The following is a 14,402-nucleotide window of genomic DNA, read 5'->3' as shown; positions in this document are numbered from 1 at the left end:
AACTCAGTTCTAACATTGCCCACGCGTTTAATAATTAAATACCTCGCGAGAAACGGATAGTGCTGGTTGGACAACTAGTGAAATTGAGAAGTTCTATTCCTTCAACTCGGAGTAGGTTGTTGTTCTTCGGTGAGCGGAACAGCCACATAAAGTTTGACCCAGTAGAGTTGCACTGTTTGTTCAACTATTCTTGTAATCAATTTATTATGTACCTGTTTTATAGATCAATATTTTTATGCATGTTTATGTACCCAAAGAAAGGCACACATATTCTGAGTAACTCTAAAAGAATTTCTCATGAACGGTGTTCGAATCCCGGCTGCGGCGGCTGCATTTCCGATAGAGGCGGAAATGTTGTAGGCCCGTGTGCTCAGATTTGGGTGCATGTTAAAGAACCCCAGGTGGTCGAAATTTCCGGAGCCCTCCACTACGGCGCCTCTCATAATCATATGGTGGTTTTGGGACGTTAAACCCCACATATCAATCAATTCTTATGAACGGTGCAGGTGCGCTAGAGACAACGTACCCCACAACAAAGGAACACGTACGAACTTACATAGCACTACTTCCAATAACTTATTTTTTGAACCGCAGACTGCTTCTACAGGTGCAACTCATGAGCACATCTGCTGAGCAGAAGTAACATAAAATGTTTAAGGAACACAACGGACAACCAAGAAATTGAATACTTTTACTGTCAGCGTTATAGGGACATTATAATGCACTGGAATAGGATGAAAAAACTTTATTTCAGTCCTGCAGGACGCGCTTAGCGCGTAGCGGGCGTCTCCTACGTAGGGACCGACAGGGAGTACCTTGCGGTCGCTTCGTGGGCCTCCTGGACGGCCCATTGCTGGTCAGCACGAAGTGAGCTCCTGAGGGACCTCTTCCACTTGCTTGAAGTAGAGTCGGGAGGAGTTGTTCTACACTCCCAGAGCATGTGTGCGAGTGTCGCTGTGTGTCCAGATGATAGGCATGTGTCGCTGGGGTATGCATCGGTATAATAAACGTGAAGCGTGGCAAGGTTTGGGCACGTGTGTGTCTGTAATAGGCGTAGGGTTAATGCCTGCGGTCGGTTAGGTTTCTGATGTGGGGGTGGAAAAATGCGGCGTTCCAAGTAAAAGTGCTTTGTAATTTCATTGTGCGTAATTGGTGCATCCCGATTGGTATCCAGTCCAGCAAGATGAGGTTGCCCTGTGGCAGCGCGGTTGGTAAGTGCGCGCGCTGCATCATTGGCGATCTCGTTTTGGTTGGATAGGGCACCCGGCACCTGGCCGAGATGGGCGAGGAACCAGATGACAGTGTGGTGCTTCAGGGCACTTGGGTCCGCATTGCGCAGGATGCGTAACGCCTGGTCGGAGATGACTCCGCGTTCGAAGGCTTTGATGGCCGGCCTGGAGTCGCTGTAGATGAATTCCCATTCGCTGTCGAGCATAGCTATAGCTATAGCTACTTGCTCCGCTACTTCGGGGTTTCGGGTGAGGATTGTGGCTGAGTTAACAGTCTGCTGCGCGGATGATACCGCGACCGCGGCGAAGGCTTGGTTGTTGCTATAGGCAGCGGCGTCCACGAACGAGACGTTGTCCGCTTCCATGTCTATGCGCTTGACAATGGCGGTCGCCCGCGCAAGGCGCCTGCCTCTGTTGTATTCGGGGTGTACATTTCGTGGAATGGGAGCGATCGTGACAAGGTCGCGGATTTCACGGGGAATGTGGGTCAACTCTGGAGGGTCCCTGGCCCTCGAGGAGAAGAAGCCGAGCTCGCGCAGAATATGGCGGCCCGCCTTGGTGGTGGTGAGTCGGGCCAATTGCACGCGTTCCTGAGCTTCGGCGATCTCTTCTTGCGTGTTATGTACGCCAAGCTTGAGGAGTTTGTACGTTGGAGTGGTGATAGAAAGGCCAAGGGCTTGTTTGACCACCTTGCAAAAAAGCGCATAGAGTTGATCGCGCTCAGCACGTAGCCATTTGTGTATAGCGGCAACGTAGGTAAAATGGCACAAAACAAACGCGTGTACGAGACGCAACAGGTTGTCTTCTTTGAGGCCATGGTGCCTGTTGGCGACTGTACGTACGAGTCGTATGGCATTCTCAGTCTTAGTCCTGAGCTTGTGTACTCTATGGGTGTTGGTTCCGCGGGACTCGATGATCATGCCGAGGACCTTGATGGTGTCTACCCTGGGTACAGTACGACCATCTCTGGTGTGGACGGTGATATTGCGTTCCGCCGGAGGTTTCCACCTTTTGGGCTTGGCACCCCGGCGTTTGGGCAAATATATCAACAGCTCCGACTTCGCGGGTGAGCACCTGAGACCAGTGTGGTCGAGGTAAGACTCGGCGGTGTCGATAGCCTCTTGCAGGGCGGAATAAATGAAGCCGTCCGACCCTGTGGAGCACCATATGGTTACATCGTCTGCATATATAGTGTGATTTAGCCCGTCGATTTTCGAAAGTCGTTCGGAAAGCCCGATTATCACGAGGTTGAGGAGCGTGGGCGAAAAGACGGATACCTGAGGAGTGCCCCGCTGTCCGAGCTACACTTCTTTCAACACTAGATCTCCTACGCGGAGGACGGCTCCGCGTCGAGTGAGAAAAGAGCGGATAAAGTAGTAAAATCGATGACCTAGGCCGAGGGCTGCGATCGCTTTCAAAATTGACGAGTGCGTTATTTTATCGAAGGCCTTTTCTAAATCGAGACCGAGTATTGCACCAGTGTCCCGAATGTTTCCGCCATCTAAAATTTGATGCTTTAAGAGTAACATGGCGTCTTGAGTAGATAACTCTGGTCGGAAGCCAATCATGTGGTGAGGGATGCAGTCGCTATCTTCAAGGTATCGACCGACCCTGTTGAGGACGATGTGCTCAGCCACTTTGCCCACACACGACGATAGAGATATGGGGCGTAGGTTATCTAGGTTCGGCGCCTTTCCCATTTTGGGTATAAGAACCGTGTGAGCTAGTTTCCAGGCATCGGGTATCTCACCCTTTTTCCATATTTCGTTGATAGTGTCTGTTAGGTAAGTGACGGAGGAATCGTCCAGGTTGCGTAGGAGCTTGTTGGTGATGCCATCGGGGTCAGGGGCTGCGCGACCATTGAGCTCACGGAGAGCTCGGCGCTCATCTTCAATAAAAAAGTCGGCATCTAAGTTAGTGTTGTCGCTGCCAGAATAATCAGGGTGAGGTGTCACAGGGCCCGTGGGAAGCAGGATATATTTTTCCACGAGGTTCTTGACAACATCTTCCGGTGACACTGTCCGTTTAGCCTGATGAAGTATCTTCACTATCGAATGACACTGATTTGTGTGGGTGTTGGTTTCATTGAGGAGGTGTTTGAGTGAGTTCTACGTTTTGCCATTTCGAACCTGACCATCAATCGAGTTACAAATTTCGTCCCACTGCTCTTTTGAAAGGATGCGGCAGTGATCCATCATGGTCTTGTTCAGCTGAGATATGCGTTTGCGTAACCTCCGATTAAGGCGCTGACCCTTCCACCGGGCCAATAGAGACTGGCCTCAAGTAGGTGGGCGAGACGACTGTCCATACTTTTCGTTGGAAGGTCTGTGCTGATAGTTACGGTTGCCTTGCTTACATCAGTTTTGAGCTGTACCGTCCACGTTTCGAGGCTCGGTGGGGTATCGGGAGGAGGTCGTTCTGCGCGGGTCTTACAAAGGAGGTCCCAGTCGACCCACGTGTACGACTTGGTCTTCCTGCTTACTGTGGGGAGGTGTACAGCCAGTATGAAGTGGTCGCTACCGAGATCTACCGCGAGGATGGACCAGCGGGTGTCAGAGATATTCTTGACGAAGCATAGATCCGGCGTAGTATCTCTTTGCGTGGACGTACCAGTGCATGTGGGGAAGGCCTTGTCCGTAATGAGAATAAGGCCCATGCCATTCGCATTTTTTCAAAGCTCGTTACATTTGGGTGTGTCGTACGTGTAGCCCCACGCACTATGCGCGGCGTTAATATCGCCTGCAATTACTAGCGGGTTAGGCCCCGCGAAACGGACAGCTTTCTGGAACAAGCATGTAAATATTTATCTATGGTGGCTGGGACTATTGTATACATAGAGCATGTACACGCTTTGTTGCGATATGTTGCAAGGCAGAATTTCGACCATAACGTGTTCGATTTCGGGCACATTGAGACCGTGTGCTGTGCAGGTAATCTTGTTAGCGACCAGGGTGGCGATACCGCATCCTCCCGAGGGGCCGGGCAACCACTGGTATCCGGAAAACGTGGCGGTTGGTACTACAGTCTCTTGTATTAGCATAATGTGAGGGTTGGCTTCGTTGCTACGGAAGTATTGCTGCAGGAAAGCTTTCTTGTGGGTGAAGCTCCTGCAGTTCCATTGCCAGATTTGCAACTCGTCAATCGACCTGGCCATCTTGAAGCATTTAGGAGTCGGCCGGAGCACCCGGTGGGTGCATTAGGACGGCGTGATGCGGTGGACTGGGCACGGCTGTACGTTGCGACAACGGCTTACCCGCGGCAACGGCTGGGGTGACTACGTGATCAAGATACTGCTCCACTTGGCCCAAACGATTACCGTGTGCCGTGAGGGTAGACAGCACGAGAGCCATGCTTTCGGCAAGAAAGCGAAGGCTTTCCTTAATCGCTGATAGCGGGATCTTAATGTTGTCTAACTCTGCCTTTAAAGGTGGCTGGTCGTGGGCGACCGCGCGTTTCTTGTGTGCGCTCTCGCCGTCATCGTTACCGGCGCCTACGGGTTGCGGCTGCAAAGGGGCGACTGCATTGTCGTCGGTGTCGGTTGTGGGCGTAGCAGCGCGTGCGTTTCTGTCAGTTTTTAGTTCGGCAATTGCGACCTTGAGTTTGCGTATCGTTTCTTTCATCAACACATTTTCGTGCTTTAAGATCGCTATCTAAGATGTGGTGTGTGTATCATGCTCTGGGAGTGAACCCTACTCTACCTGTGATGTAGTGTTTACTTTTCTCCAGATGCCGTCCGCCCAAGTGAGAGGTCCCCGCTTATTCTTGTTGGCGTTGCCTGGTGATGGTGGTGCCGATGGGCTAGGCGATCGTTGACGCGAGACCCCGGTGAGACTGGGGTGAGGCCTGGAACCGGCGTGAGGCCCGGAACCAGAGTGGGAGCCGGAGCGTGACCCAGGCCGGGAACCTGAACGGGAACCGTGACGTGAGCCAGAACAGGACCTGGAGTAGCCTCGCGATATAGATCTGATTGGGGTCTCACTTCGTGCGCTGCGGGAATGGGTCCGAGGGTGGCTCTGGGACCTCGATACACGCATGGTGCGGTTCCTGGGACGACTCCGGGATCGGGACCGGGATCGGCTGCCATCGGATCGACCGTCGGTAGAAAGCTTCGAGACCTGGTCGTCGTCAGCGGTTGCGTTTAACTCGTTCATTGCTTCGTAACTGTTGTGTCGCGTCGAGTGTGCTCGCTGCCATCGTCGTCGGTGCACCACGTATGGAATGTGGTAGCGTTCTTTACATTCCCTGTCGGCAGCGAGGTAGGCTCCTCCGCAAAGCTTGCATGTTGGTGTGCAGCGGTGTTCTTTTTCGGGGTTCGGCACGCTGCAGCCTCTGCAGATAAAGTCTCCAGGGTTCGGGCACACGTCCGCTCGATGGCCGAGCCGACCGCAGGCGTAGCAAGTATCTGTCTACGGTATAGTGTACATTGAAGTAGCACCGATCCGTATCGCACAAAATTGGACACACGATGTCCATCGAAGGCCACGATCACTGCGGTGGTACTTCCGATGCGCTTGGCAGCCAAAGCTAGTGGATTGCGGTCGTTGACAATCTTCGCATCAATGTCCGCCAAATCGTCTTGCAAGGTTCAGCGGACATGCACTCTTTTAAATCTTCTGCGCATCTATACTCTCGCGTATAAGCCACTTGTTATAACAATTTGGCACGTGTTGAACAAAGTATAGCGACTGCACTTCTATAGTGCATTGTTAAGAAACCACCTGCCACGTTTTTGACATTGTAATTACGTAGCTTGTCATTCAGTCAGCCAGTGTCTTGTCTACCGCTATCTTGTGGAAGCGGTCACTACCAGAATAACTGGCATTGTGAACATTATAACAATGCCAGAAACGTGACAGGTGCTTTAATAGCAATGCATTCTAAAAAAATCAGTTACTTTCCTTTGGGAAAACGCAGAATTGGGGAAATTGGAATCAGCGTATTTGACGCTGGGCAGAGGAATGACAAGTATATTAATGGTTCGTCTATCACACTGACCGAACAATAATTCGACTTATTCGATTGTGCATTGTTGCCTAGTGACCTTTGCGCAGCACAAGTGCTTCTGCGAATTAAGTGCTCTGTTATTGACACTTGTGTCACATACGATTTAAACCCAACGTGCAACAACAGTAATGACCCACATTTATTGTGAAACATGACTCGAAAAATAATGAGAATCCCGTAAGTGTTGATGTTCGTAACTTCCGTTCTAGTCTTAGATTGTTGTGCAATTTGTAATTAGCAGGAACTACCATCATAGCATGTGAGTCAAGCAGCACAACTATGGTGGAGACAACATAAACTCCACACTCACTGCATTCGCAACGCCTATCGTTGTCTCTCCTTTGCAACTACTCGTTTGTACAAAATTAATATGAAGTGAGACACTCTATTGCCAGTTATGCAGCACCGTGCTTAGGCTAAAAGTGCTTTTCGTAAGCTGTACTCATACTCGCGTATATTTGTTGTCTAGGTAGCAGGCGGCACATAAAATTTGAGGGAACATATAGTCACGCAGAAAGGTACTCAGAGGGTCAACAATGTTGTAGGTGTGTGAAGCTTGCGTTCTCTCATTTTGCTAGCTTACAGATACAGAGAAGGGAAGAAGGGCTGCCGCAAACATTCTTTTATTCGGGTTAAGTTTAACAAAATGAACTAAAATAGGTTGTTTCTGTATGTAAAAAATTGGCCCAAATATGCAAGTTACACTGTAAATGTCGTCACAAGACGATAGCCTTGCGTCGCGAGAGAATGAACAAAACGTTTATTTGATGTTCTGCGCAAGAAAATCGGTGAATGGTATTCTGAAGGCGCTGCGTTAGAGTGCCTCGAGCGTGTAACGGAGGCGACCAAGCGCATCTGGGCACGTTAAACAAGAGCGTTATCTGGCAGTTATCTACGAAAAAGAAGGCGTGCAGCCCGCGGAGAAAGATGTGCGCCAGTCTCGGAGGTGATAAGGTGTAGAAGGCAAAGTGACGGGCAAGGGCCGTTACCGTGACGTCAAAGAAAAGCGTTGGAAAAACCTTTTTGAGCATCACGTTGCACTGTAAGTGCAGCGTGATCAAACGCTTCATTCATTAGAGTTACTTGTGTGTGCCTCTTCTAGTATAAAGGCAGACATAGAAAACATTGAATTGTTGTTGTGGCACCTCAGATATGCGCAATAATTGATTTAATTGACAATTGCACAACTATGAACGCTAAACCTTGAGCAATATTGGTGGGCACTGCGGATGGGGTTGGCCGTTTGGTGCCGTTTGAGGTATCGTTAGGGTGGACAAACAGACAATTGTACAGACATACAGACAGACAGACAGACAGACAGACAGACGGACGGACGGACGGACGGACGGACGGACAGACAGACAGACAGACAGACAGACAGACAGACAGACAGACAGACACAGACAGACAGACAGACAGACAGATAGACACAAGTTTTTCCATCGAAGGTCCCCAAGAAAGACTATCGTCTTTAATAGTTATTTCTGGTCTTGCTCAAAGGCCTCGAAATTTCATTAAAATATATACTCACATAGGTTTATACAATTTTCAAAGTAAGACGTGTTTATTTAGTACACATTTAACAAACACGCATTGTTATAAAATATTGAGTTTTTGTGTGCAGCGTTTCTATGTGGGAAACCAAATTCCACGCACTAAAATCGAGTGGTGTAGCTAGGGGCAGGAGTGGCACATCGGTCACTTGCGTTCACCGGTGTGCTGCCCCTACGCTGGCTACCATCGGTTCAAAGTGCATGAAATTTGTATGGAATGTGGATTTATATGTGTATGCTCTAGAAGTAAAAATCGAATATGCCCCAGTAAAACCTATTTGGAACATTTTCTGGAGGTTGTTGGCTTGTTGCACAAGAGCGCCATGACGTCAGGCCTGGTCTTCTATTGAGTAGCTAAACGTGCATCGGACTAATGCACAGAGTTGTTGCATCGAGAATCGCACTCCAGCGCTCTCGTACTCAATAGTGTGACACCACAGTCACTGGGTAACCATGGCATGTGTTTGTTTTCTAGTAGAAAATAGCGTTAATGATTTTTAGGATGTGGAAATGAATAAATTACGCTGAACTGGAACGAAACGACCACTACAATGGTTCTGTGTGTCGCAAATAGCTCGTAGACGCCACTCGCTCTCCTGGTTCATAAATTAAGTCAAAGCGGCTGGTCGACTTTTACGCTAGTGTTCGATAATTGAAATGTGGGGCTTAAGCTCTCAATACCCCCGTATAATTACGAGAGACGTCGTAGTGAAGGGCTTACTGAATTTAGACTGCATGGGATTATTTACCGTGTGCTCAAGTTTGGGCACACGGGCCTACACCAATTTGCCTCTATCGAAAACGCTGTCCTCGCAGCTGGGATTCAATCCCGAGAACTGCGGGTCACCCGCTGAGTAGCTTAGCCACTAGACTATTGTGGCGAGGCCAGGGTTCGAATAACGCCTTAAGAACTAGAGCGAAGTTCTGTGCACTTGAGGTGGGTTTTGCTGGGGTGGTTGCTTCTTTATATAGCGCTACCACGTAAAAAAACAAAAAAAAATTGCTTTGACACCCGTAAAAAACATCAGCCAATAATGCACAAGGCTGCCTAAAATATAGCACAGATATGCACTTCCTAGCAAGCGCAGCTATGCTTTTGCACAAAAACAGTCTGTGCCAGTAGCATAAACGAGTAATGCCTTCAAAAATGATATATGTAACATAATATATTTGCTGTGAAAACAACAACTGTGTGAATTATTCAGTATTTTATTTGTGTTAAAAGCATGAATTCGGTTCATATATTAGGATTGCAGCGAAATGAAGCGTAAGGGCATGTGAGTGGTATGTTTACCAAGAACACCAGCCTCTGCTTCGTGACGCAGGTACTGACGAGTTCTCCCGAAGATCCCGTTCACGCTGTCTTCGTGTATGTGTCTGGCAAAAAGCTTGGCACCAAGCCTGCGTGGCAGCGTGCCTACAAGACCATTTTGGCGAAGTTTCACTTGGTTGTCGGCTGTCCAGAGTTCTTAGAGCTCAGCGCTGACCAAGTATGCGAGATACTCTCCGCGGACGCTATTGCAGCTCACAGGTAACATGTCACACATGACCCTACTCGAGCCTCATGCGGAATTTCATATTGTCTTAGCATGCTAACTTTGCGTTCGCGCGTTCCTAATTCATTTTTAAATAACTTTGAGGTCGCCTTTTATGGGAGATGAGAAATCAAATACCTGATTACCTAGTCGAATCCTTTAATGACATCACTGAATTGAACACATCTTCTCTGATCTCTATAAATGAATGATGACAGTTGCGCTCTGTGTCGGAAGTAACATTACCGTTTGGACAACTCTCAGCAACCTATTGTGCTCTAAATAAATGGTGCTACGAGGGCCGTGATATCAGAAAAGGCTGCATGAGTTCCCAAAGAAAATGTTAGGATGGAGCAGGAATTTTTTTTCCTGCCTTGAGGTTGGCAAGCGACATTTATTTTACCGAATTTCATTGGCATAGATGAAACGACGCACCAACCCGACTTTAGGGCGAGCGTGAGACCAGCTACAGGTGACAGCATTGCCAGTGTTTTCATAATTTTCATTATTTTGAGCATTGAACTACTTGGTGATGTGTGACTCAGTCTACGGCCGCGCGTAAAACGAGGATGAACAAAGAGACGCTCGCAGCGCTGAACTCAGTCTTGCAACCGACTTTCGAGTCATTTTCGCCAGATGACGAGCAAAATGTCGCAAAACTTTCGATTTTTCTGCAAATTCCTTAAAAAAGTATCCACTTTAGATATGTGGCGACTAAACAATCAATCGATTGATTGTGTTTTGACTATTAAATATCTAGGTAATATAGTTGATGATAACTTTAACTGTAGAGAACGAATCGAGACTGTTTGCAAAAAGTTGTCTTTCGGTTGCTACACTCTCATACCAGCACGTCAATATTTTGAATTGACTTTGATGCGGACAATATATGTCAGTCGATTTCATTGCCACCACAGCTATTGTTGTGAGTCGTGAGGCCAAACGTATATGATATACTTTACTTCAGTTATGCGATAACGAAAAAGGAACTGTGCGTTTGATTACTTTATCATCGTTGCGTTATCTTTCAAGTATTCTATTTCAGAGACTGCATATACCGCCATTTACAGGCGTGAAAGATTTCCTGTTTAGTAACCAATATACTAAACACAAGCGCGCCTCTTCCTCACACAATTTTACTTTACTGTCGCTGAATACGCGACAAGCTCGCATTGGTAATGCTAACCTTCCTTTATGTTTATTGCATACGGTGAAATACTAATCCAGTTTTATGGTGCCATGCTTTGGAACAATTTTCCTCTAGAGAAAAAATGCGCTAGAAGTTTTGAAATCTCCTGCAAAAGACACTTTGTTGCTAACCAGAATGTTTGTTGAGATTTTAGGCATTCTTATAATTGTTCTCATGTGTGTTTGGTGTATTTTATGACCGTTGCTTTTTTGTGTAGTACTAGATCGCTAAGTATGATGCTTTCAGAATTGTTTATTTTTTTTAAAGACTGCTATTATTTATTATTTGTTACAACCTTTCTGTATTAAACACTTCACTAGCCGCTTAGGCTACGGGTCCAAAAATTTCTGTGCAATATTTTATAATATATTGCAACAAAATTTCTTTGTGATTTCATTTTATATGCGCAGTATGCCTAGTAATTAACGTCGCAAACAATGCATGATTCCGTAGAACACGTTACCACCCATAACCCTTAAATTAAACAGGTTTTTTTGATGCCTGTCGCATTACCCTTAGAGACGAATTGATTACCATGCGGTACAAATAACGCGCTCGTTATATCCTCGCATAACAGTGCGCTTGTTTCAAAGGTAAAAGTGTCGTAAATATTGGGTGAAAAGTGCAAAAGCTTTGCGTGTAGACAGCTTTATCTTATCAGATATGAATCAAGTTTGATTTAACGTAACACGACCAAAGTTCTAAAAGAACCAATGATTAGCAGTTGCTGTACTTTTTGAGTGGGAACTATATTACCAGGGACCGCTGTGCGTTTCATAGAACAACCATTCGTATCATGCGAATGCATCTGAGGCATTAAATAAATGAAGAGGTAGACAAACTGAAACCAAAGTGAAGCTGTTTATTTGGGTGAACTTGTGGTCTGCAAACAGAAAGTCAAATTACATCGATAGACATTGAACTTGCTGATGACGTGACCCAGAAACAAGAGTTATTTGCATGCTAAACGACACTTCCTGGCTTCAGGGCGAGTCCGGAGATCTTGATTGCTAGAAGTAGCGGTTGAAGGCGCCGAAGTTGGAGGAAAACACAACACCGTGGTGCAGGTACACAAGGCCAGTCTGACACTTCAATCCGGCCAGCACTCTACTGTATCCATAAAGCGTTGAAAATAGCAAGTGCCAAGCAAAGACCGAAAAGCGTGGGCTGCATCTCGAATAGCGCGTCTGGTGTTATAAATGCTGCCTTATTTTGGTCTCTCGTCGAATTCGAATTGCTAATAGCCAGTCTCGAGGTCCACCAAGAAAAACTGCTATAGGTTGTGGATTTAATCTATGTCGTCATCTATCCGTGGGAGATGATACACGTCCTGGTTAGCTATTTTCTCCAGGTGGTGATAATACATGCAGAAACTTGGGCTTCACTACTTCTTCACTAACACCAAAGGTGACGCCCGCGGACTCCTTGAAGGGTGCACGATTTCGTCGCGTAGTATTTCATCTACTTGTCTCTCTACGGCCTTGCGCTCCCAAGTCAAAACTCTGTACGGGCTTTGACGGAATGGTTCTCACCTTCCTTTGTTGTAATGCGATGTTTAGAGACTTCGGTCTGCCGAATTCTCGACGACGACAAAAAGCACTCCTAGTATTGCAGGAGAATGGCTAATGGTTAGATTTGCTCGGATAGATGTAAAAAGCTGGATGAGGAGCTTGGTGCGTCGCAGAAGCTTTTGCAGAGTCGGTAAGGACGAAAACATCAGCGGCTTCCACATGTCATGTGGAAATGTCGCTTACGAAGGCAGAGAAGACTCTTCACAAAGGAAACTCCTAATTGAAGGCATACGGAGGTCGACCGAATAAATTAAAAAGAACGACTGTTGTTAGACACTTCAGCTCCCCCACGAGAACCATCTTCACATAAGTAGGACCGGTACAGCAGTTAGATTTTTTCAAGTGTGGCGCAACGCGCGACCAATACAACTGACGTACGTAGTATGAAGATTAGCCTCATTGTGATTAAGGGTGTGCGGCGAGGCTTGGATGATCAGGAACTCCAGATAAAGGCGCCCATCATAATTTCTTTAGCTAAAATTCTGGCGCGCACACAGTGGACGGGAGAACGGAAAGCTAGGAGAAAAAACCGCTTGTTTGTCTCCTAGCCTTTCGTTCACCCGTCCACTTTGTGCGCGCCGAAATGTTACCAAGAATGTCGTCTAACCAACTCGCCCAGCTTTCCACTTTGGTACATGATTTATCTCCCTGACAATTACTATAGCGTCTTTCCGGCTGAGTTATTGTGACGTGGTTGCGCAGTGTTCGGCCATGGCATTGGACGCAATATGCTTAGTTTTGACGCCGTTATTGTGCTGCTGAACTCTTGCGTCGAAGTTGCCGGATTCTTTGACGTAGACATAAGGACACTCAACACAAGGGATGACGTTCACAACAACTGAGTACATTTTTTCTTGAATGGGGTGCTTCACATGTACGAGTTCATGCCGAAGCTTCCTGAGCGGGACGTGTGCAGCATAAGATCCGAGCTTGTGCAAGCGCCTTGCTTATCTCCGGAACTTATGGTATCACGGCCCGTTTCTGTGTGGGTGCGGAATCGGCGGGCACTGTGTGAGCCAACTGGCGCCCTACTGAGTAAAATATGGGCTGCGGTAAGCGCACGCCATAAGCTCCTGCAACACAAGCGCATTGTTCCGCGCTCGGTCTTCCCCTGTCGTGCATATCCTTTCCGCCCAACGAAAAAGAGCCGACAACGCTCCTCTTTTGTGAATCCGGGTGCACCGATCTGAAGTTGCGGTAGCGCCTAGTGTGAATAGGCTTCGTAAACACATTGCAGGTCATCGCTTTCCACCAGGCCATTGAAGAACGATTGCTCGCCCTCAGGCCCCACTTCAGTAGTGAACTGAATTCCGTCATGCATATGGTCGAGGTGAAGCGTGAAAACACAGAGGTTCTGCCACGGTAAAACACTGAAGTAGTCGTGGATATACCTGAGAAAGCACTTTGGTTTTGGCGTAAACGAGGGATCTGCGTGGATTTCAATAGTCTCTATCGTTTCGCAACTTTTACTAGTCAAGTCTGCACAGTTAAGTTTTGCTTTTCTAAAAGCCATTTCTTTTTAAACTCTAAGCATTTCTTAGCGAGCTTCGGTGACTTTGAGCGTATCATCTATCTATCTATCTATCTATCTATCTATCTATCTATCTATCTATCTATCTATCTATCTATCTATCTATCTATCTATCTATCTATCTATCTATCTATATATCTATCTATCTATCTATCTATCTATCTATCTATCTATCTATCTATCTATCTATCTATCTATCTATCTATCTAGCCGCCTACGACTTCTAGCTCGTCTGACCGTTTCGATAATGGTATCAGTTCCAAACTCAGTGTGGCATTACATGACTCTATGAAGAACATACTTGACTAGTCATAACATGAAAATCGAGACGTGGATGTCATAAATGTCATGATTTACATTTTATGGTCCTGCAGCTCCTGCGGTGGTTTTGTTCACATGGCATGTTGCAAAACTCGTACGGTATTACATGATTGACATGCGTGTCATCACGACATGCGTGCATGTAAAACATGACTACATGCCAAGCTCATGATGTGCCTGTGGCAGTTCCGCTAATGTCACATATACCAAAGGTGGTGTTACAAGACGTGAATGGATGATGAAGGTATGATACTGGTGCAAACTTGATAAACCTGAGAGGCGTCTCATGTAACAACATGACTACATCGTACGCTCATGATGCGCTCACGGCCGATTCGCTAGCTTCACATGCACCAAACTCGGTATTACGTGACGCGAACGGACGACATAAGTAAACGACACATCCAAGCATAATAATCACGACATGCGTGCCATGTGACAACATGACTACATGCCACACTCATGATGC

The 14,402-nt window shown here is 46.9% G+C and overlaps 1 protein-coding gene across 1 annotated transcript in view; it reads left to right on the top strand.

Annotated features, from left to right (window-relative positions):
• LOC142784404 (kelch repeat and BTB domain-containing protein 8-like) overlaps positions 1-9,321 on the top strand; it is a 251,110-nt gene extending 241,789 nt beyond the window's left edge. The window contains exon 4 of the mRNA XM_075882772.1: positions 9,112-9,321. Within this exon, the coding sequence (XP_075738887.1) occupies positions 9,112-9,321 (210 nt within the window). The remainder of the gene's footprint in view (positions 1-9,111) is intronic.
• The last annotated feature ends 5,081 nt before the right edge of the window (positions 9,322-14,402 follow it).

This window comes from Rhipicephalus microplus, unplaced genomic scaffold, assembly GCF_043290135.1.
Source record: "Rhipicephalus microplus isolate Deutch F79 unplaced genomic scaffold, USDA_Rmic scaffold_14, whole genome shotgun sequence".
NCBI classification, from domain to species: Eukaryota; Metazoa; Arthropoda; class Arachnida; order Ixodida; family Ixodidae; genus Rhipicephalus; species Rhipicephalus microplus.
Note: the sequence above shows the minus strand (reverse complement) of the source record. Positions and strands in the feature narration are given on the sequence as shown.